Raw genomic sequence first — 24,668 nt, forward strand, 5'->3', positions numbered from 1 at the left:
AAAGAACTGGGTCAGATTTATTGGAGTGTTACAGAAATCCTGAAGGCTAGTTGTAGGCTACAGTGTACACGCTCTGTTAACAGAAGCTGTACAGTGAAAGTAACATGAAGCCTGATTTTATTGCTTTGACCTTTGATGTTCTGTTTATGAATTAGGCTAAAGTCGAACAAATCACATCAACAGCGTGATCATGTTTTAGTCATGATGAACGCGAGTGCACTTTCTGAAAGAACGGCTGGTACTTTGGTACACTAGCGACTTATTACCACTAGATGGGGATCTTTTTTTGCAGTTCTCCTACAACCTCTCAAGGAGACGTTCATTGAAGTCACTACAGTGTAGGCATTCCACCAAAACATTTGTTTACACTGTAAAAGACAGTAGAGGTTTCGTTTTGTACCTATGTAGCTTTGGTAGTGGGCCTGAACTCTTGTTTCGTGTTATATTCCAGGAACGTGGCAGAGATGTAGCTTTATCATAGCACACACTGTCAATTTGGCATTACTTACTCAATGCTCCACTTTGAAACTTCTCCAAAGCAGTTACCCGGCATAATTTCCCCATGTTGCCTAGTTACACCTTCTTGCTCCCAGCTGGAAACGTGTGGCAGACGTGCCTGATGAAATGTCCCGGGGGTTAGCCTATGCTCTGGCACAGCAGGGCTGTCCTTATGCTTTGGCACAGCAGGGCTGTCCTAGGTGAGACTCATTGCTTATAGGTCAGCTCACTGGGCTAGGACCAGATGAAATCAGAGTGTTGACATAAGAGGAAGTTGGAGAGCAGCGTGAGCCGGCCTGCAGGGATATCTGGCTTTTTGCAGCGTTGTCTAAATTTATTTATAAGCTGTAATGTCAGCCATTGAGAATTTCATCCACCCCTCTTAACACTGGCCAGACCTGCCTGCCTGCTTGTCTCCCCTCAGAGAGGTTTTCCATAAAGGCAGTTGGGGGTAAGTGACTTGTCTGCTGGGAGCTACACTTCTCCACGTCAAACTTTGGCCCATTTTCTCCATTTATCACGGCTCGTAGCTGCGTCATCCAGCTTGCGTCTTTGATTTCTGTCATTGGTTTCTATTTGAAGGCGAGTGGGAAGGTTTGATCCGTCTGTAGTCGGCTGGTCAGCTCTGTGTTGGTCTCTGGCCGGCCTGAAGTGCTGTGGGATCTCTTAGCGAGCCTCTGCTGGCTGTCTTGCTTGTTTGCAGACTGCAATGCCCTCCTCCTCCATCCTCACCCGGCTCCGGATTGGCTCGCAGGCCCTTGTTCCGCGGTTGCCGGGGCAACCGTGGAGGACGCGGCCCAGCGTGACAGGGGAGGGTCTGGGGCTGCCAGGAGTCCCACCCCCACGCAGCCTGCCTGCCTGTGACCTGGGGAGGGGGAGGGGCCTGAGCCAGCATCCCTGCAGAGGGGCTTCCTCCACAGGCTCACCCCGGGCCCTGCCACTCCACTGCAGCCTCAGTCCCACTGCAGGGAGCATCTCTCTCAGCGCTGTCATCAGACCAGCTGCTTCTCCCTGCCTCTGCCGGCTTTTCTGCACCTCTGAGTCACTCTGCTCCGGCCGTCGTCGGAGCGCAGGCAGCACCATGTCCTCCTCCTCCTCCACCGCAGGCGAAGGCAGGGGGAAGCCCAAGCCCAGTTCCCCGCTACGCAAGAGGGGGAGCCTGCAGAGCACCACCAGCCCTGGTGAGTGGAAGGGCGGGGGTGCTGGGAGGAGGGGGACGGGGGTTACCCCGGTGAGGGGAAAGGGAGGAGTGGGATGGGGAGGAGAGGAATCGCGTGTGGATGCTGAAATGATGGAATGAACCTGTACTTCTTGGTACAGAAAAATGTGAACTGTAAATGGAGGAAAAGAGTGAAAAAAAAGGAAGGATGCTCTGAGTCTTGCGACAATGTTGTTCCAGATTTAATGACTGTCGGGGGTTAGGGTTTCCACTCTTTGATGCACATGGGGGTTGTGTAACATAGCATTTCTCACTTAGATAAAAAACATTTATTACTCCGTGTTGTCCGCGGTGCTAGGACGGGCTGGAGGAGCAGAGTGTGGTAATAATGTGACTGAATAATGCAGGGTGGCTGTGTGTCTTCCCCCCTCTCTGTTGAGGAGTGCAGGGCTGCATGCTGATGATGATGCCAGCCTCTTGTGATGGTGAGGCCAGCCTCTTGTGATCAAATCAAATTTATTTGTATAGCCCTTTTTACACGCAAGCATGATGGTGAGGCCAGCCTCTTGTGATGGTGAGGCCAGCCTCTTGTGATGGTGAGGCCAGCCTCTTGTGATGGTGAGGCCAGCCTCTTGTGATGGTGAGGCCAGCCTCTTGTGATGGTGAGGCCAGCCTCTTGTGATGGTGAGGCCAGCCTCTTGTGATTGTGAGGCCAGCCTCTTGTGATGGTGAGGCTGTGCCTGTAGTGAGGGGACTAAGTTGCAAGCAACGCTGAAACCATAAGGTCCTGGTCAAATAGCTAGTTTTCTGTTTATTGTTCTTTTCCTTCAAATAATATCATTTAAAAAATATTTTTTGGGGGCTGCATATTAGCACAGTAGTCTACATTATGTTTTTCAAATGTTCCAGAAGATTCTAAGTTTTGATATGAATATGAATGACCACATTTTGGAGTGAATTTTCACCAGCGCCGGCCATTGTCATGTGATGACGGTGGGATTGTGGTGTTTTTGCAGGGGGGGCCCCTCATGTACCCAATCACTCGCCCCTCACTCTCACAATGCCTGTTATCTTAGCTGGCTGGTGGGGATTCTACATTCTACATGGGGTAACAACAACTGTTGCAATAGGTTATCAGTCTATAGCTTCAGGTTTACATAGGAAGAGACAGTCTTATTCATGGGATTCAGGCATATTAGGTTCCACGCTCCTCAAACAGAAGGTCACTGGGAGGTCTCCTGGAGTAGCTTCACCAGCAGGTGCAGTACCGGTGCAGCTCGGACTGGCATGGTTAGCCTAGTGAAGCCACATTCAGGAAAAATCAATATCCTCCATGAGAGAATCATTGCAGCGCAGAGTCAGGTTACTAACTGAGCTATCGGCCCTTCTTCTTACTGCCCTCCCTGGTGACAGACAGCAATCACAATCACAAAAAGTAAGCACAATACTTGAGACAATCCAACGCCAATTTGCATTGTGCTGCCTACTGAGCTGTTGGTACGGTGTAGCCTCTTGTACTTATTAGAAATGGAAGCAGCCTGTTTCTCCCAGTCTGTTTGTTTCAGTTCAATTCAATTCACTTTGTTGATCCAGAAGAGAATGTAAGGTTTGAGTACCAAGTGACAGCCACAGCTGTCCATCTTCTCTGCCTCTGACAGTAGATAAGGCCTGGTGTCATGGTTATCCGAAAGTTACCGACAACAATTAGGCTACGTCTCTTTACGTGTTTTGAAGGAATCGAAGGCGATCAGAATGCTGACTTAGCAAAGTTTGCCGTCTAAGAGAGGATTTTTTTGTTGTTGAGTGAGCTCTATAATTATACGGTAACTTAATATCTGGAAAGCTCTTGTAGCCGAGTACTGGTGCCTGCAGAGCATGACCAGAGCCCAGCGTCCAGAGTGCAGCATCGCACAGCTGAACTGCATGAATGTTGGATGACGGGAGACAGGGTGGAAAGCAGCAGATCACCGAGAGAGAGAGAGAGAGAGAGAGAGAGAGAGAGAGAGAGAGAGAGAGAGAGAGAGGGAGAGAGAGAGAACGAAAAAGAGAGAGAGAGAGAGAGAGAGAGAGATAGGGAGGGAGGGACAGAGAGAGAGATAAAGAGAGAGAGAGAGTGGCTTAAACACCGAGGCTGTGGTATGTGTACTAAGGCAGCCTGTGCATCTTTCTCTCTCTCTCTCTCTCTCTCTCTCTCTCTCTCTCTCTCTCTCTCTCTCTCTCTCTCTCTCTCTCTCTCTCTCTCTCTCTCTCTCTCTCTCTCTCTCTCTCTCTCTCTCTCTCTCTCTCTCCCTCTCTGGCCCTCTGCTGCAGTAATAAATAACTCAGAGCTCTCTCTCCTCCAGTGCAGTCATTGAAGTCCCCTCAACGAGATGCTCGGCTGAGCCCACAGCTGCAAGCGTGTGCTGGGGGGAGGGAGCAGCTATGCTGCACGGGGCTGTCAGGGAGACGGAGGCCACACTGGACCCTCTGAAGACTAATGAAGAAATAATGACCCCGGTGATGTAATAACATGGCGTGACGCCAGTTTTGGCACGTGGCTTTTCAAAAAGATGGACGCGCACGCACACACGTACACGGGCACACGCGCAGCACCTCCGACGATTCCAAGTCAGATGCCCGCTGCGGTGTCAAGTGCGTGCCGCAGAGCGCGGAGTGGTTGTGGAGAGGACCACTGAAAGTAGTGGAGAGTGCACGCCGTGCAATGGTTATATCAGTCTATTACCATGCAGAGCAACATCTCCATTTTATTATTATTCTCTTTTGTTATTATTTTTCTTTGGGGGGTGGGGGGGGGGGGGGGTTGGCTGAGCCTCTACCCTGGTGGTACCCTCTGGGGCCTGGTGGTTTCCTGCTTCCCCTCTTCCACCAGTGTGTACCGGGGGCTAGCTCAGAGCTGGTGCTCGTGCCGGTTGGGAGGTGGTAAGCACAGCCCCAGTGAAGGCAGCTCCCCTCACCCTTGGCAGCACCAGGCCCCAGGGGGAGAGGGATGGCCTCGTCTGCTGCTGCCAGATATGCTGGGATGTATTGGAAGCTCTTCTGTTGCCCAGAGGGCTGCAGGGGAAGCCCTTGTGTACCAGGATGTCAGTCCCTGTGCCGGCTGGCATGGTGAGGCGTTCACACCGCCCATTCACAGCTGCCTTCTCTCTGAATACGCCTGGAACCACCTGTCTGGACGACAGGATTCAGTCATATTCAATCGGGGGAACGGTAGGATAACTTTGGCCCGAGCCGATGTCATGTTGCATGTCCCTATCCAGCAGGCTGGCTGTTGAAAGAACAGAGGGATGAAGGGAAAATATATTCAGGGTCTTTTTAAATCTGGGCCTAATTTCACTTGCAGCAGAGGAGCTCCCCGCGGCTCAAAGGTGATCCCTTTTACTGTGTCTGTTTTCCATTAGAGCTCTGATATCCCCCGTCAGGCCATAAGGTGTGTTCCTGATAACATGTTGCTTGCTCATCACCCTCTCTGACCCAGCCCTGAGTTGGCCCCTCTGTCCCAGTCTCTCCCAGCTGGCTCTGGGCAGCGTGCTGTCGCAGGCGATAGAGGAACAGCACTGTGGCTCTGTCAGCAGACAGACTTTGTCCTGTGTGGAGGGCTGGGCCCGTCTCCCATATCTCTGCTATCTCAGTGGGTGACAGGAACCTGAGGTCGTCCTGTATACTGTAGGAGGGGCCCCTTTCCCATGGAGCTTAAGGCCTGGCCCCTCGGCCCTAAAGTGGGTATGTGTGTGTGTGGGTGTGTGGGTGTGCACTCTGTGTGTGTGACCTTTTGGTAATGTGTCGTACAGTACTGACTCACATTGCCACAGAGAGGAACTGGTAGACAGGAGCAGTTTGTGCTCCAGTTTGTGACAGGCTGTGTTGTCGCGTTCGTACTGACAGAGTGCACACAGCTCACAGTTGGGACGGTGCTGTCGGGAGTTGCATCCACAGAGGAGGTAGGACATCCGTTGTACTCATTACACCCAGATTGCATAGAGAGTAGGATGGTTATCTAACACTGAAGCTGGCGATGGAATAGGGATCTTCTCTCCCACTGATGACCCTGTCATTCCACACCTGTTGGGGGCTTAGTGCAGGTGTTTTTCTGTTCCATGCTATTCCTCTGCCAGGGCTCGTGTGTAAAGGCCAGCAGCTGCAGTTCTCTCTTTTGCCCACTAGAGGAGACACTTTGCTCAGTAAAAAGTACAGTACTGCGTTACCTCAGCCTGTCTGTTTTAAACGGCCGACTAAAACCTCTGTATGTTCCAAAGTTCAGATGGAAAATTCCAGGGCTCTCACTTACTCGGAATAGTGGCTGTCGGGGTAAAGTGAAGAGTGTCTTCCTGGATGGTTATAACAGGAACAGGGGATTCTGGGTGACCGAATAACAGAGCCCCTGATGGCTAACGATTAACAACTGTGGCAGGTGGGATTGTTGCCGGGGGTAACCAGATAGCTGGGAGAGCCTCCACCTTCAGCCTTTGTAGTTAACGGCAAATAATCCACCTACAGGTGCACACGCACCAAACACATGATCACACGCAAAATACACACAACACACACACACACATGCACACACACACACGCACACACACTCACACACACACACACACACACACACAACCAGGCTCAACACAGCAGGGATGGCCATTTGAAAATGAATCTCTGCCCAACTGGGGAGACGTAATGCAGGCTGACAGACGATGTTTGTGAGCATGTTGATGATGGGTTATATTTCATGGCTGTGGTACAGTTAAGCACGCTGCCCGCCCCATCCTGGGCCGTAGCCATGGGGACTAATGAGGATTCATTTCAGTGTAATCCCATTCATTTGACTGTCTCTAAATCTCTGTCAGCAGGTAGTCGGGTTCTGTGATCTTTGATTGACAGTTGGCAAATCCCCTCCGACACGGCTGTAGAGGGTTGTCCATGTGATAAAGCTGACTTGTAGCAGCACAACATACTCACACACCTTTACTAATCATTCCTTACCGCCTGGTTCTCTGTAATAACACACGTGCACTCCTGCTCTCCTTCTCCCTCTCTCTCTCTCTCTCTCTCTCTCTCTCTCTCTCTCTCTCTCTCTCTCTCTCACACACTCTCTCTCTCTCTCTCTCTCTCTCTCTCTCTCTCTCTCTCTCTCTCTCACTCTCTCTCTCTCTCTCTCTCTCTCTCTCTCTCTCTCTCTCTCTCTCTCTCACACACTCTCTCTCTCTCTCCCACACACACACACACACACACACACACACACACACACACACACAGTCACACACACAGCCTACTCACACAGGGGTGGAATATCATAGTTGACTGTTCCTGGGCCTCCTCGCTGGGTAAACTGAACATTCCTCCGTGGGCAGCTGTGGTCAGGGTCATATATCAGCCATGGCCCTTCTTAGTATCTAATAGAAACATTGATGTTGTGTTTTGGAATGATAATTACCTTCCTTCCCGTGTGCGTGTGTGTTTGTGCGTGCTGGCAAGTCTATGCCAGCTTAACGCACCCTCTAAATCAGTTCCCACCGTGACCAAGGAGACAGAGCTTCCCTATCAACACCATCCATCACAGGAGGAGTGCTGAAAGCTGTGTGTGTGTGCCTGTGTGCGTGTGTGTGTGTGTGTGTGTGTGTGCATGGGTGGGTGTGACAGAGGCAGAGGTCACGGGACACCACCTCTGGTGAAGGTGTTTACAGCTTGTCTCTTTGATCTGAGCGCCCCCGTTTGCTCTCCAGGGGTAGGACTGTGGACATGTTCACTTGTAGGTGACTGAGGCACACCGTGTTCACTTGTAGGTGACTGAGGCACACCGTGTTCACTTGTAGGTGACTGAGGCACACCGTGTTCACTTGTAGGTGACTGAGGCACACCGTGTTCACTTGTAGGTGACTGAGGCACACCGTGTTCACTTGTAGGTGACTGAGGCACACCGTGTTCACTTGTAGGTGACTGAGGCACACCGTGTTCACTTGTAGGTGACTGAGGCACACCGTGTTCACTTGTAGGTGACTGAGGCACACCGTGTTCACTTGTAGGTGACTGAGGCACACCGTGTTCACTTGTAGGTGACTGAGGCACACCGTGTTCACTTGTAGGTGACTGAGGCACACCGTGTTCACTTGTAGGTGACTGAGGCACACCGTGTTCACTTGTTGGTGACTGAGGCACACCGTGTTCACTTGTAGGTGACTGAGGCACACCGTGTTCACTTGTAGGTGACTGAGGCACACCGTGTTCACTTGTAGGTGACTGAGGCACACCGTGTTCACTTGTAGGTGACTGAGGCACACCGTGTTCACTTGTAGGTGACTGAGGCACACCGTGTTCACTTGTTGGTGACTGAGGCACACCGTGTTCACTTGTAGGTGACTGAGGCACACCGTGTTCACTTGTTGGTGACTGAGGCACACCGTGTTCACTTGTAGGTGACTGAGGCACACCGTGTTCACTTGTAGGTGAGGGGCAGGGGGGGGGGGGTTGTTGTGACAGTAGGTGCAAAAGTGACACTACGTTTCCACTTAGCTATGTTCCGATACGAGGAGAGCCTGGTTGATAAGCAGTCAGGAGTGTGTGTGTGTGTGTGTGCAAGTGTTTTGCTGTGTGTAGGCCAAGGTGTGACATTCAGAAAACACAGGGAATACTAGTTGTTTTGAGAAGCCACTCTGAGCCCGACTCCCAGAGAGTTACAGAAATACCTTCACAACCAGTATGTCTAAAGTTGGCTTTCTCTTGAGAATACTGAACCTTTATTGACATCATCAAATCGTTGTTCTTCAGTCAACACCCAAATGTTGAGGGGTTCCACCAACATTTGGATATTTGAGGGGGAGAACCCCCATGCTTTCAACAATCCTTGAAGAGCTCTTTCTTCAAAAAGGATTCTTCGGATTAAAAGTATTCCTAATGTAACTTACTCTTACAAAGAACCCTTGAAGAACTTGTCTCTTCAAAAAAACAGTTTTTTCAGCAGCAAATGGTTCTGGTTAGAACCTCAGCCCTTCAAGACAAACCCTGAGTGTACATCTATAGAATATTGTGTCTGGTTTGGTAAGTTGATTCTGTATGTCTCAAGATAATGTACATGGCCTATTCTGGTATGAAAGGGCTTGGGGGTTCAAAACAAGCCTATACTGGACTTTTCCCCCAATTGTAACAGTTTGCCATTTGTGACTTCCACAAAGGGCTTATTAAAACATTTCACCTATACATGGACTCAGAATGGTATGTAAACCTCCTTCATTTTGACCGGCCTAACAGGTTGCAGTTAGAGCTGTCAGCTTGCTCTGGTTTCCTAGCAGCTATAGGGGAATCCCCCTGTTAGCACCTCAAACTTAACATGATACCTCCTAGACCACAGCCCTGACAATACAGTAGATGTTCCAGAATGCTCCGGAGTCTCCGAGATATTCCTGTCAAGAACGGAAAAGGATATCAGACAACGCTAGCGTTTAAGGAGTCTTTTTGGAAGATGACACTGCTCACAGATAATGTGTGGAGAGGAGCTTCCTTGTGAATATTTCATAGGCTTGTTTCTCCTGCTGCCACCACAGCTCTGCGCAACTGCTTATCTGTGTTTGTTCCTGCTGGCTTATCAATCACTGTCAAGAAAACCCTGCTTAGAAACTCAACTCTCTCTTTTGCTCTCTCTCTCTCTCTCTCTCTCTCTCTCTCTCTCTCTCTCTCTCTCTCTTTCTTTCTTTCTTGCTCTGTCTCGCTCTCTCGCTTGCTCTGTCCCTCTTGCTCCCTCTTTGTCTCTCTATCTGCTGCGCTCTCTCGTCCTGGTCTGTCACTCTCTTACTCTTTTCTTCGCCAATCCCTGTTTCTGTTGTTTCCTTGTCCCCCTTTGTACTCTCACTTCCCCTTTATCTCCCTCCTTCTCTCGTTCTCTCCCTCTCTGCCTCCTTCTCCTTATCCCTGATAGCTGATGTATTCAGTGTTACCGTTGAACAATTCGATCAACTCACTGCTTGTTGCCTTGCCGCGTTTGTGCCTTTCCCTTTCCATGCAGTTCCATCCAACAGATGACAAAGGAAGTCTGTGAGGCTAGTGAAGCCACTCATATGTAGGCTAGCATCGTTACAGTACAGAGTCGTGTGTGATTCCTCACTTTCCACAGCATCCACATGGGACATAAACGTTTCCATAGACCTATAGTCCGTAATCAGTGGGTACAGCTCCAGTCTGATAGGGTTAGGGTGAGAGAGAGAGAGAGAGAGAGAGAGAGAGAGAGAGAGAGAGGGAGAGACAGAGACAGAGAGAGAGAGACCGAGAGAGAGAGACCGAGAGAGACCGAGAGAGAGAGAGAGAGAGAGAGAGAGAGAGAGAGAGAGAGAGAGAGAGAGAGAGAGGGAGAGACAGAGACAGAGAGAGAGAGACCGAGAGAGAGAGACCGAGAGAGACCGAGAGAGAGAGAGAGAGAGAGAGAGAGAGAGAGAGAGAGAGAGAGAGAGAGAGAGAGAGAGAGAGAGAGAGAGAGAGAGAGACAGAGAGAGAGAGAGAGAGAGAGAGAGACCGAGAGAGAGAGACCGAGAGAGAGAGACCAAGAGAGACCGAGAGAGAGAGAGAGACAGAGAGAGAGAGAGAGAGAGAGAGAGAGAGAGAGAGAGAGAGAGAAAAATCTCTATCTTACCCCTCCACAGTTCTAATAGGACCCAACCACTGTCATGTGCATTGGAGGGCATCGTGGGAAAAGCTGAAGAGAGCAAAACTCCAGGTTGTGTGTGTATGTGTGTATTGTGTCTGTATCTAGGTCAACTTTCCTTCAATTTTTTTCTCCCTGTCAAACATCTGGCTTTGTTAGAATGAGGTTTTTCTGGTCTAGGGTCTCACAAACTGCTGGGGTAAGACCTAATAGTCTCACAAGAGGTTTGCAACTGAGCTAAGCATGGCAAGTTTGTCAAAAGAGCCCCTCAACACAGATCTATGGGAAGCCTCACTGTGCTGTCAAAGTTTCAACCCACATTTGAGTCGCCATAATAACCTGCCAAACCGACAACAGTTTTCAAGTCGAGGAGGATTCCAAAATGTGAATTTTGGAAAGGCCAGTCCCGCCCGCCAGCAACAGCCAGGAGAGACGCGGCCGAGAGCCCTGTGAAACTGCTGCTCAGACCTCCTCTCTCTCTTCCAACAACATAATGGCCTGCTGGGAAGATCAGTTTAGCTGTGGTGTGTCTGCTGGTGTCTGCCTGTCTGTCTGCGGAGAAAGGAGGGTCAGTCTGTGTGTGCGTGTGTGCGTGTTTGACCGACAGCTCCTCCTTTCTACCTTTCCATGACACCTGCAGCAGGTGTAAAGGTGTGTTCCAGCTCCATGTGACAGATGAAAGAAGCCCCCCCCCCCCCCCCCCCCCCGCCAACCCACACCCAAACACAGCTCTGCACTCACACTCTCTGTCAGAAGTGCTACACACAGAAGCCCTTACAGTTAAGGTTATTCTGGTTCAGACACACAGTCATTCCCCCCGAAGAATCGGGCAGACTGGACAGACACGCACCTTGTTACCAGCTCAATTCTTCTTTGCTGCTGTAACATCTATATCAATAAGTCTATCTATCTATTTATCTTTCTATCTATTTATCTATCCATCCTTCACACTACACAGGCAGCATGTATGCGCTAGTGCTGTCATGAGACGGGGGAGGGAGAGACTGAGGGGGAAGGAGGATATGGGGGAGGGAGGGAGAGACGGAGGGAAGAGTAGGAGGAGGGGGTGGGGATGGGCAGGGAGAGCGAGAGACCCAGCCTCCTCCATCCCACAGCACAATAGATCAGAGCTGTGAAGTGGTGCAGCCCTCCCTCCCTCCGCCCCTCCTGATCCCCTCTCTCCTCCCCCCTTTTCTGCCACGTGGTATGCTCCAATGTGGGAGGTATTTAAATGCAGGAGCCAGTAGCCTTCGCTGTTTTCGTGTACAGTGAGCCGGCCCTCCTATCCAGGAAGCAGCTGGGAGAGACAGGCAGCGCTAGAGAGAGAGAGAGAGAGAGAGAGAGGCCAGGCTCGGGGAAAACAGGACCGGTAGAGAGCACAGAGAGGAGACCGTTTCCTCACAGAGGACGAGAGAAAGAGAAGAGAAGGAGAGAGAGGAAAGAGAGAAGCCCCCAGTGCTGCCAGTTATATATGTAGAGAGGAGAGCCTGTTTCTCCTCTCTCCTTCTGTCACCCCTTCCTTCTCCCCATCCGTCGTACCGGTGGAGGGAGCCAGCAGAGCTGCAACGTTGTCCCGGGGGCCCGCACGTCCCAGCAGCCCGCAGGAGCGTGCATGCGGGGCGCTCAGCGTCGATCCTAAGGACAGGACAGGGAGAGAGGTACTGTACGCCGCTCTTGCAACCTGACCGCTAGGATGCTGTCTTCTCTCTCAGAGATCATTTGTCCCAGAGGAACTGTGTTGTTATTACTCGTCTGCGTGCGTGCGTGCGCGTGTGCGTGCATGTATGTGTGTGCATGTGTGCAGAGAGCTCATTTGTGTGGTCACCAGCTTCGGTACCTGAGGGTATCCAGGCGACATGCACTGCTCGTCTGCGCAGGCTGAGGACTAGTTCTGTAAAGCCTGCAGAGGAGCTGGTGAGGGCTGGACCGAGAGAGGGATGAGGAGGATGTCAGGAGGATAGGGGGTTGAACAGAACCGCTTGAGGACAAATGGAGGTTGGGGGGGGGGGGGGGGGTGGAGGTTGCCTCACAGCTCCAATGGGCCGGTCTGGTGCTAGTGTCGCCGCTGTCTGTTTCCCAGCTCTCTGGTGTCTCTGCAGGGAGGGTCCGTCAGCTCTCTGGCGTTTATCAGGAGAGATGATTGGATGGAAACGGGGTAGGAGCTCCTCCTGGAGCATGCTGGGATAGGATGAGGTGGTGTCATGATGGGTTTCAGGCCCTGACAGGAAGGGATCCTCCGTGAGCACCCCATGTCCCTGCTCACCTCTCCCTCGCGTCAGCAGGTCACCGAGACAACAGCCCTGCAGCATCTTCATGCTCTGGCTTCACTGTGTGTTTCTCAGACCCAGTTTAGGGTGTGCATTTAGACTGTGGGGCGTAGTGACAGACAGAGCCCCAATTCTGCCCAGCGGCTTGTGTTTGCTACTGTCATATTTTCGTACATGCATTCCTGCATGTTCTAAAGGGACCTGTTGAAGCAACCTGAGAATTCAAATAATGAGGAAGACACCATGTCTGCGGCCCTGTGTGTTTACGTGTGTGTGTATACATGCGTGAGTGTGTGTGTGTGCGTGTTGTTTTTGTCTGCATTTCAAGGTAATGCATGACAACATGCCGGTGGCGTGTGCAGAATGTAGAGCATGGCATGTCATTTGTCCAGGCATGTATCCAAGGCCTTCATCGCTGCCATGTTGTTCCACCTCCAAGGTCTTCCTCATCTCTGACTCAGCCCTGACTCTGTCATTACACATCTCTATCATCTCTGACTCAGCCCTGACTCCCTCTTTACACTTCTCTGTCATCTCTGACTCAGCCCTCTCTCTTTACACCTCTCTATCATCTCTGACTCAGCCCTCTCTCTTTACACCTCTCTATCATCTCTGACTCAGCCCTGACTCTCTCTTTACACCTCTCTATCATCTCTGACCCCACTTTGACTCCTGAGGCCTCGCTATCCTCTCTGACTCAGCCCTGACTCTCTCTTTACACCTCTCTATCATCTCTGACCCCACTTTGACTCCTGAGGCCTCGCTATCCTCTCTGACTCAGCCCTGACTCTCTCTTTACACCTCTCTATCATCTCTGACCCCACTTTGACTCCTGAGGCCTCGCTATCCTCTCTGACTCAGCCCTGACTCTGACCCATGAGGCTGCTCTATTATCCCTGACTCAGTAGTCATCCGTGAGCAGTGTTGAGAATCACACAGGCTTTTGAGACCAACCGGGTTCAAAGTACAGGTTTATTCTCATCCACTGTTGCTAAGGAATAGTGTGAAGTGTGCATGTGTGTGTGTGTGTGTCGTGTGTACCCTCTCGAGGTACCGAGTGAAGGAGAAAGGTATGCTCAGCTGTGTATAACCAGCTGTCGTGTTTCTTCAATGTGTCAGTGATAAGACATGGAAACATCAGCAGAACACACCCTCACACGACGGGACTCCACACGCGGCCGCCTCACGCGGGCTCTGTGCGTCCGCCGTCCTCGCTCTGAGCTCCTGTCACGGTATCTAGGTCACCTCTGCGATGATGTCATCCAGCTGCCACTCTGCCAGCGCTGGTGGGCCACACTGGTCACTGACCTGGGTCCTCTCGCGGGACAGCGGGAGAGGAGAGGGGGAAAGAGAGATCATTAGAGAGGAGGGGAGAGAGAAGGAGAGAGAAAGGAGAGGAGAGGGGGAAAGAGAGATCATTAGAGAGGAGGGGAGAGAGAAGGAGAGAGAAAGGAGAGGAGAGGGGGAAAGAGAGATCATCAGAGAGGAGGGGAGAGAGAAGGAGAGAGAAAGGAGAGGAGAGGGGGAAAGAGAGATCATCAGAGAGGAGGGGAGAGAGAAGGAGAGAGAAAGGAGAGGAGGAGAGGAGCGAGAAGGAGACTAGAGAGAGAAAGTGGTGATAGAGAGGGGGACATGTCGCATTGCTTGTCAGTCACAACAAGCTGAGCTGAGGGGCAGGGGAGGTCTAAGACATGTCGGTTGCAAGGTAAGGATCAGGGGAGAATTACTTAATGTACTAGATGACAGGTGGAAAAGATGATGATCAAGCTGGTGGTGAGGATGATGATGACGATGATGACGATGACGATGATGACGATGACGATGTTGATGATGATGACGATGATGAGAAATTGCACGTATCGTTCTGCACGATAACATGCGGCTCCCTCCCCCCCCCCCCTCTCTTTCTCGCTCTCTTTCCCTCGCAAACTTCCTCTGTCAGGTATGTCATACCACAGCCCAATTTGCCTAGCCTTGCCTGAATGCTAAGATACATGGAAAACAGGAATAGCACGAGGACCTCCAAAACAAGCATGTGTATGTCTGGCCACTGTCTCTCTCTCTTGTCAGGATCCTTTCAGACCCGGGACAGAAGCTCCACAACAGCCCCGGTGTGAGCGTGGGCTTGATCTAGAAAACAGGCCACCACGCCACACACGTTCACTTTCATTCACAAAATGATTCAAATGATTTGTCTGTCGCCTCCGGGCTAGCTACATCAAAACAATTGTTTGTGGTTCCTCTCCGCGGACATCAAAGGCCCTCGTGATTCCCGGTCCGTCATGTGATCATGTCGCAGAGCGAGACTGAGCCCACGGGCAGGCTCCCATCCATAAACATGAAGGATGGAAGCTGTTGCCAGGGTCTCAGTGATGTACCTCTCCACTAAATCTGGCCCGTGTCCCAGGGATGTTAGATATCAGGGTCACCCTGCTCCTAATCCCCAGACAGACACTGTGTCTGCTCGCTACCGCTCAACGCCCTGGGTTTACCAGGGACCAGGACCACACGGCCCCATTGGGGTCCGCTGCCCAGGGGTTTATTCTCAGTGTTTACAGGCTGCATGGGATGAGCGTGTGGGGGCTGTGATTGTCCCCATCCACCCCAAACACACACACACACACACAGACACACATACACACACTGAGGTCACCGTGGCTAAATGGAGTCAGGGGGAATGCTGGATTAAGGAGCATCTGTGGTGGAGAGGTTAGGGGGATTATTAGATGAATTCTGTACACAGGGGGGTGTGTGTGTGTGTGTACGGGCCCATATTTCCCCTGCGTGTGGATGATACTGTCCTCTCAAGGCCAGCCTGTCTGACCAGACTCGACACTGGAGACACCGTAACCATAACACCGTGTCATATCACAGAGCCCCCCCCCCCCCCCCTATCAGACTCTGTTATCTGGCCTGGGCACCCGCTCCTGCCCACGTCGGCCATGCAAAGCGGGCAGCAGATGGCCCAGACTAATCGTCGCCCTCGCACAGAAGGAGGGTCGTCCATGTCCTCAATGACACGGGAGGATGATTCACCGCGCGCTCTCCAGACGCCGCCCTGACGAGAGAGCGTTCAAGTCGTGGAGCGCTAGATTTAGTGTCATGGCCCGGGTCTCATTTGAACCTTGCTATCATTCCACTGAGACAGTACCGGTACTTAGAGGCCCAAATCTAAACATCCTCATCCAGACTGGGACAGCGCCCGCTCATGAAAGAGCTCCTGAGCTCTGCCTCCAGTCTAAGTGTCTGGTGGATCTAACCCAGCCACCAGCTGACATCCTCAATGTCTGCAGTGCAGAGAGGTTTGAAGGGCCAATGCAGCCAGCAGCTCCAATCTATAATGAATGAGAGACAGAGGCCTTAGACAGGGAGAGAGAGAGGTCTATTATGAATGAGAGACAGAGGCCTTAGACAGGGAGAGAGGTAAAGAGGTCTATTTTTGCCTAATGGTGATGTTGCATTAAAGCCAACTGATCTCTCCATAATAGAACCTCTGTCATGTTTAGATGAAGAGGAACAGGCCCTGGGGGGGAGAGTTGTGTGTGTGTGTGTGTGTGTGTGTGTGTGTGCCCCCAGTAGCTGGCCTGTGATCACAGCTTGTTACAACATCAGTATGTTGAAGTGGTTATTAGATCAGTGACTGTACCGATCTCAGAATAGACCTCATCATGTTAATGAGATTCCTCAGGTCTGTCAGAGAGGCAGTCAGACCAAAGTTTTCACATGAGGGAGTTTGTGTGTGTGTGTGTGTGTGTGTGTTTGGTCCTCATAGAGCTCCATGAACGAATCCAAGACAGCGTGGGTGTGTGTATGAGTGTGTTCACTGTAGATTGTGGAGATTTGATGACCCACAGACAGGCCTGTCTCCAGGAAGACATTGCAGCTTGCTGGAGAGGGCTGGTGATGACCTCACTGGTGGAACAGCAGCACTGAATGAGCCCAGTGTGGTCGTTGTGAAGGATCAGGCTGCAGGGCTACTAAACACTGCCTGTGTGTGCGTGTGTGTGTGTGTGTGTACTGGTCACTCAGCATAACTATGTGTGTGTGTGTGTGTGTGTGTGTGTGTGTAAGATGATAATGATGATGATCCTTTATGGCAGAAACTGATGAGGGCCTTTGGCTGTGTCGTGTATCTTGAGAGCAGTGTAAGACACACACACACACACACACACACACACACGTCTGCCAGGCCTTGTCTGCGCCGAAATAGTCTCAAGGGTCCCCTGCAGTGTGACTGACGCAGCAGAATTGTCTGGAACCACACCCACACTGCCCACACACACACATGAATGTCAGAATCAGAGTCAGCTGACAAGTTTTCATCCTGAGGCTATGAAAGCCCCCACTCACAGTCAGTGGTACAAAGAGCTCTTTGTGTTCTACCTGCTCACCCTCACACACACACACACACACACACACACTGTATAACACACCCCCGGTGGGTGAAGTGGCATTATCACTTTACACACACACACTAAGCTGAGAGTTGCTACGGCAACGGGTAGCTGGCGTCCGCCTGGGTCTCGGCAGTAGTGCTCCACCGTCAGTATGTGAAAGGCCGACAGACAGACCCAGAGCCAGGCTAGCTCCAGCCTGCAGCCAGGCTAGCTCCAGCCTGCAGCCAGGCTAGCTCCAGCCTGCAGCCAGGCTAGCTCCAGCCTGCAGCCAGGCTAGCTTCAGCCTGCAGCCAGGCTAGCTGCAGCCAGGCTAGCTCCAGCCTGCAGTCAGTCTAGCTCCAGCCTGCAGTCAGGCTAGCTCCAACCTGCAGTCAGGCTAGCTCCAGCCTGCAGTCAGGCTAGCTCCAACCTGCAGTCAGGCTAGCTCCAGCCTGCAGCCAGGCTAGCTCCAGCCTGCAGTCAGGCTAGCTCCAGCCTGCAGCCAGGCTAGCTCCAGCCTGCAGTCAGGCTAGCTCCAGCCTGCAGTCAGGCTAGCTCCAGCGTGGCTTCTAGGGTTCTGCTTACTCACTCGATCGCTCACGCAGCTCAGGGCTGCAATCAGCTGCAGCAGCACAGGGGCTGAATAGGTCCTTGTGTGGGTGGCTGAGGTCAGTGAGTCTAGTGATCTCATGTCGGAGGTGCTGAAACGCTTAGGTCTGACTCTCTCTCTCTGCCTCTCTCTCACTCTCTCTTTCTCTGTGTCTCTGTCTCTCTCTCCCCCCTGCCTGCAGACCTGCGTGGAGCCACAGGGCCCAAGCCCCTCAAGCCCCAGCGTTCCCTCCCCGGGACCCCTGTCACCCTCAAGCCCTTTGACCTGAAGACCTCCATGGACGGCAAGTACAAGGAGATCGCCGAGGTGAGTCCCCAGTGCGACACCAGCTGGCTGACGGACACGGGTTGGGAGGAGGTCACAAAGGCATCGGTGCGTCCGTCTTCTCATCACGTATTCGTTAGGAGTTTACACCTGTGTGTGCGTGCGTGTGTGTGTGTGTGCGTGTAGGAGCTGTTCACTCGCAGCCTGGCGGAGAGCGAGATGCGCAGCGCTCCCTACGAGTTCCCCGAGGACAGCCCCATCGAGCAGCTGGAGGAGAGACGCCACCGTCTGGAGAGACAGATCAGCCAGGACATCAAGTGAGCAACACACACACTGACACACACTGACACACACTGACACACACTGACACACTGACACACACTGACACACTGACACACTGACACACACTGACACACACTGACACACACTGACACACTGACACACACTGACACACACTGACACACACTGACACACTGACACACACACACTGACACACTGACACACACTGACACACACTGACACACTGACACACACTGACACACACTGACACACACTGACACACTGACACACTGACACACACTGACACACACTGACACACACTGACACACTGACACACACTGACACACACTGACACACACTGACACACTGACACACACTGACACACACTGACACACTGACACACACTGACACACACTGACACACTGACACACACTGACACACACTGACACACACTGACACACTGACACACACTGACACACACTGACACACTGACACACACTGACACACACTGACACACACTGACACACTGACACACACACACAGACACACTGACACACTGACACACAGACACACACACACAGACACACTGACACACACACACTGACACACACACTGACACACACTGACACACACTGACACACACTGACACACTGACACACACACACAGACACACTGACACACAGACACACTGACACACAGACACACACACTGACACACACACTGACACACTGACACACACACTGACACACTGACACACAGACACACACACTGACACACTGACACACAGACACACACACTGACACACACACTGACACACACACTGACACACTGACACACACACTTACACACTGACACACACACTGACACAGACACACACACTGACACACACACTGACACACCGACACAAACACAGACACACACACTGACACACACACTGACACACTGACACACACACTGACACACTGACACACACACTGACACACACACACACTGACACACTGACACACACACTGACACACACACTGACACACTAACACACACTCTGACACACTGACACACACACTAACACACACATTGACACACACACTGACACACACACCCACATAGACACCCTGACAGGCCCCTAACAGACACACATACAGCTCTCTCTCACACACACACGGCGCACGCTCAACAGCTTCCACAGTGTCAGTTGCGAGCTCACTAACAGCAGCTAACTGGGCCAGTCAGCCCCTCGGCCCAGGGTGGTCCAGACTGTACCACATGTGGCCCAGGGAGGGGTGCGCTGTCTGGGTTGCTGGGGAGATAGTGATCACAGTCTGTTCCACTAAGCCAATCTCTACGGGGGTGATGGGGGGGGGGGGGGGGGGGAGGGGTTATTATTAACTGGCTCTCACTGGAGTCTCATGTGACCAATCAAGGTGTTCTACTGCTAACTCATCCTTCTCTGTTTATTCCAACTTCCAACTCCCCTTTTGATCATCTTTCACACCCTAATCCCCCAACCCCCCTGTATGTGTGTGTGTGTTGTGTCGTGTGTTCTGTGTGTGTGTCCTGTTTGTCTGCTGGTCCTGTATGCGTATCTGCTGTCGGACGTCCGCTCCTTCTGCTGGTGTGTTTGTTTCGGCCCTCTCTCATCTTGCTTTTGCACCCCCCACCTCAACACCTGGGCCCTCCGGATGCCCCCTCCGCCCTTCTTTTGCCATGCCGCCATGCACCTGCTGCCCACCCCACCGCCCCGCCCTGCCCTGCCCTGCGCCCGCCTGCCTGTCGCGCCGTCCTGCCTGCCAGGCTTGAGCCTGAGATCCTGCTGCGGGCCAAGCAGGACTTCATGAAGATCGACAGTGCTGCCGACCTGGAGTGAGTGAGCCACTTCACCTATAGAGACCTGTTAGAGACTTCGAGAGACCGTCCAGGTCTAGGCCTCTCTCTCCCTCCCTCTCTCGCTTTCTCTTTTTCTCTGGCGCTCTCTCGCTCTCTCTCGCTCTCTCTCTCTTTTCTCTCGCTGTGTTCTCTCTCTCTCCCTCTTGACGATCCCGTTTGACCACGCGTTTTCACGCCACGCAGTATGTAGACTGTAAAGTATCTCACACACAGAACTGATAATGGGATCAACTCCTCTCCCCCATCAATAGGACTCTGCCTCTATCCCAGTTCCGCTTAGTCAGTAATGCAGATCAGTGGCTTTCTATCCAGCTGCTCTCTGCTCGCAGGCAAGTCTGTTATGGTCCTGTTTTTGAGTGTAGAGAGCCAGGGGACGAGGTCAGGGGACGAGGCCAGGGGACGAGGCCAGGGGACGAGATCAGGGGACGAGGCCAGGGGACGAGGCCAGGGGACGAGATCAGGGGACGAGGCCAGGGGACGAGGCCAGGGGACGAGGCCAGGGGACGAGGTCAGGGGACTTGGCCAGGTGTCTCTGTATGGTACGTCGAGGTGTCAAGGCGCTAGAAAGGCCACTGGTGCTCCAACGCTTCACTGCTTTAATTAGCTCCTTGGTGCTTATCGCCATGGTTTTCAGCGCATCCACAGAAAGCTGCGACAGGCATCTTTTGACCTTTGCGACAGGAAACAGGCAGTAGCCAGGGTGAGCGTTATATTACCGAGAGCTGTTAAACTGACGGTGTGTGATGGTTATAGGGTTCTAAAACTGGTACAGTTTCTATTCTTTTTTTACTGTAGACCTTGAGGCCGTGTATTCTGGTACTTAAGGCATTCCAACAACGAAGATTTTACCTATTCTGCTGGTCTCTTTACATTATCATGCAGCTGTTAGACTATATGTTAAACCATAATGTATGTCATACTGCCTGCTTCAGTCAGTAGCCGATTTAGTTGCAGGTAGACAGTCAGAGTTTCATCTGAACATGACCCACTTTGGTGTCTAGACACTTATATTACAATCTGGGTCTCTGGTCACCTCTCTACATCTCTCTACACTCCTTCTCCCTCCCTCTCTCTCTCTTTGACTATCTCTTATTCTTACTCTCTGTGTCTCTATCTTTTCTCTGCACCCGCTCTCTCTCTCTGCCCACCTCTCCCTCCCGCTTCTTGCTTCTACCTCTCTTCTTTCCCCTCCCTCCCTCCTTCCACCTCCCTCCCTCATGATTCGCTCTCTCGCCCCAGGTTCATGAACGACCAGAGTGAGGACATGGTGGACGACGGCTTCAAGGAAAGGCACATTCCGATGGAGAAAGAGTACCAGCGCGTGTCCATTTCTGGAGAGGAGAAGTGTGGGGTGAGACTGCGGCAAAGACACCCTCGACCCCACCGCGGCTCTTCACAGCCCACGCGCACGCAAACAGCGTGCATGGCGTCGTGTTGTTGCCACGGTTTCTCAATGGTACCCCCTGCCCCCCCCCCCCACTCAGGTCCCTTTCATAGACCTGGTAGACGCCGCCAAGTGTGTGGTGAAGTCCCTGTTCATCCGGGAGAAGTACATCGCCCTGTCCATGCAGAACTTCTGCAAGACCACCGCCCGCTCCCTGCAGGAGCTGGGGGAGAAGCCCCTGGATCTGCGCGTCTACGAGGAGATCCCCGAGACCCCCGTGGACGCTGGTAACAAGCGCCCACTCCCTCCACATCAGGCACCATGTCACTCACAAACTCACTCAGCCACTCACTCACTATCAGTCAGTAACTCACCCGATCCACGACGACACAGTAACCCCATTGGATGCGCCATGTCATGTTCGATATGGATACATTTCCCCCCCCTCCATCTTCTCCAGATGCCCCTGTCCACCCCCCCGTATCGAAGACCCACCCCTACGAGAACCAGGACCCCAAGAACATGCCGGGCGACACAGGTTACAGCTGCAAGATGGTGGACGGGGTGGTCCACGTCTACACCAAGAAGAGCCCCATGGAGAAGTGAGTCAGCATGAGTGAGTGGGTGTGTGAGTGTGTGTGTGTGAGTGTGTGTGTGTGTGTGAGTGTGTCTGTGAGTGTGTGAGTGTGTGTGAGTGTGTGTGAGTGTGTGTGAGTGTGTGTGAGTGTGAGTGAGTGTGTGTGAGTTAGTGTGTGTGTGAGTGTGTTCTGTTTGTTGGTAGACGATCACTTGAGTGCGTGTGTGGGACTGATATATCCCTCTGTGTGTGTGTGTGTGTGTGTGAGAGAGAGAGAGAGAGGGACTTCCTGTCGCGTGTGTGTGTGGATACCTAACGAGTGTGTGTGGTTGGTCCCAGGAGCACAGAGCTGGACCTGCCCTACCCAGACCTGAAGGAGTACATCGCTGACATGAACGTCATGATGGCCCTCATCATCAACGGGCCCGTGTGAGTGGACACTCCTAGATTACACACACACATCAGTCTTACACACACACATCAGTCTTACACACACACACATCAGTCTTACACACACACATCAGTCTTACACACACACACATCAGTCTTACACACACACACATCAGTCTTACACACACACATCAGTCTTACACACACACATCAGTCTTACACACACACACACATCAGTCTTACACACACACACATCAGTCTTACACACACACATCAGTCTTACACACACACACATCAGTCTTACACACACACATCAGTCTTACACACACACACACACACACACACATCAGTCTTACACACACACACACACACACATCAGTCTTACACACACACACACCCATGATCCCTTACAAACACGCCAGTCCTACAGACACATTTGTCTCATCCTGTTTGCTGGCATTTATATGGGTGTGTGCGTGTGTATGTGTGTGTACAGGAAGTCTTTCTGCTACCGGCGTCTGCAGTACCTGAGCTCCAAGTTCCAGATGCACATCCTGCTGAACGAGATGAAGGAGCTGGCCGCCCAGAAGAAGGTTCCTCACCGTGACTTCTACAACATCCGCAAGGTCTGCCTCCGCATCGCATCCTGGGGGGCCGGAGGCATCTCTGTCCCACCGAGTGTAGATCTACAACCCATAACTCACCTTGGTAGTTCTCTAGATGCACAGTAGATCACTCCTCACTCCTGGAGACATGCCCATGCGCTTTTGCCAGTATCGCTGCTGTATTTCCAATTTGAATTTGTGTCACATTTCCTGTTTGTGGCCAAACGTAATGGACATTCATTGTTGAACGCACACTTTTCCCCGACGCACGCACACGCACGCACACTACACCAAAGGTGGACACGCACATCCACGCGTCGTCCTGCATGAACCAGAAGCACCTGCTGCGCTTCATCAAGCGAGCCATGAAGAAGTACCCGGGGGAGATCGTCCACGTGGAGAGGGGCAAGGGCCAGACCCTTATGGAGGTGTTTGAGTCCATGAACCTGACCGCCTTCGACCTGAGCGTGGACACGCTGGACATGCACGCGGTGAGGAGGGAGGGGCGGGGGAAGAGGCCTTTGAATTCGGAGTTAGAAGAGGATCGAGAGCTTTTGTGTCGCTTTTTTGAAGAGTTGTTCCTGGTTGAACGGGGTGTGGGGGGGGGGGGGATATTTGGGCCATGGTGTTGGGGCTCGTCCAAACTGAGCGGTCGTTCTTCTCTCGTCTCTCCAGGACCGCAACACGTTCCACCGCTTCGACAAGTTCAACGCCAAGTACAACCCCATCGGAGAGTCCATCCTCCGGGAGATCTTCATCAAGACAGACAACCACATCGAGGGGAAGTACTTTGCTCACATCATCAAGGTAGGTGACCCCCCCCCCTCCCCCCATTAAACCTGTGATATAACTGTGTGGGGGCGAGAGACCATGTTCCATCTCCATGCATTCCTCCCCAATCTAATCCTCTCTGGATAATTGAATTATAAAGTAAGTGGTTTATAGTCATGAAGTAGAGGGAGGTGGTCCCACTTGGAGAACCAGCCCGAGCCCTGCTCGCCGGTGTCCTTGCCTTGACCCCACGAGGCCCCGTGTGTCTTCCAGGAGGTGATGGCCGACCTGGAGGAGAGCAAGTACCAGAACACGGAGCTGCGCCTCTCCATCTACGGCCGCTCCCGGGACGAGTGGGACCGGCTGGCCCAGTGGGCCGTCAAGCACCAGGTCTACTCCGACAACATCCGCTGGCTCATCCAGGTGCCACGCCTCTTGTGAGTGAGCTTTCCTTCAGACCGGGGGGCCACGCTGGGTCTACGACAGCGGAACCCAGGCGGTTCACATACATGAGCTGTCAGAGGTGAAGGGCTGTGAACTTCAGAGGGAGAGTGGAAAAGCCAAACGTCTCACAGGGCGTATTGTTGCCAATGAGGTTCCGCTCTTTTCAAGCTTGTCCTGTTTGTGACGGACTGTCCCCCCTCCCCTCCCCTCCCCTCCCACCTCCCCTCCCCTCCCACCACCCCTCCCCTCCCCTCCCCTCCCACCACCCCTCCCACCACCCCTCCCACCACCCCTCTCCTCCCCTCCCCTCCCCTCCCACCACCCCTCCCCTCCCACCACCCCTCCCCTCCCCTCCCCTCCCACCACCCCTCCCACCACCCCTCCCACCACCCCTCTCCTCCCCTCCCCTCCCCTCCCACCACCCCTCCCCTCCCACCACCCCTCCCCTCCCCTCCCACCACCCCTCCCACCACCCCTCCCCTCCCACCACCCCTCCCCTCCCACCACCCCTCCCCTCCCCTCCCCTCCCACCACCCCTCC

At 52.7% G+C, this 24,668-nt stretch overlaps 1 protein-coding gene across 5 annotated transcripts in view; it reads left to right on the forward strand.

Annotated features, from left to right (window-relative positions):
* Nucleotides 1-24,668, forward strand: part of ampd2a (adenosine monophosphate deaminase 2a) — a 35,677-nt gene that overhangs the window by 4,395 nt on the left and 6,614 nt on the right. For 2 of the 5 annotated variants that reach the window (XM_084704240.1, XM_084704239.1), the window contains exons 3-13: nucleotides 17,712-17,836; nucleotides 17,981-18,111; nucleotides 19,865-19,933; nucleotides 21,197-21,308; nucleotides 21,442-21,628; nucleotides 21,802-21,943; nucleotides 22,258-22,347; nucleotides 22,805-22,934; nucleotides 23,210-23,404; nucleotides 23,589-23,720; nucleotides 23,958-24,121. In XM_084704240.1, the coding sequence (XP_084560366.1) occupies nucleotides 17,712-17,836; nucleotides 17,981-18,111; nucleotides 19,865-19,933; nucleotides 21,197-21,308; nucleotides 21,442-21,628; nucleotides 21,802-21,943; nucleotides 22,258-22,347; nucleotides 22,805-22,934; nucleotides 23,210-23,404; nucleotides 23,589-23,720; nucleotides 23,958-24,121 (1,477 nt within the window). Of the gene's footprint in view, nucleotides 1-962; nucleotides 1,680-11,463; nucleotides 11,936-17,711; nucleotides 17,837-17,980; nucleotides 18,112-19,864; nucleotides 19,934-21,196; nucleotides 21,309-21,441; nucleotides 21,629-21,801; nucleotides 21,944-22,257; nucleotides 22,348-22,804; nucleotides 22,935-23,209; nucleotides 23,405-23,588; nucleotides 23,721-23,957; nucleotides 24,122-24,668 lie in introns of those variants that run through there. The other 3 variants (XM_084704237.1, XM_084704241.1, XM_084704238.1) reach the window with 3 other exon arrangements.

This window comes from Hypomesus nipponensis, chromosome 9 (assembly GCF_054491055.1).
Source record: "Hypomesus nipponensis isolate SF chromosome 9, ASM5449105v1, whole genome shotgun sequence".
Classification (NCBI taxonomy): Eukaryota; Metazoa; Chordata; class Actinopteri; order Osmeriformes; family Osmeridae; genus Hypomesus; species Hypomesus nipponensis.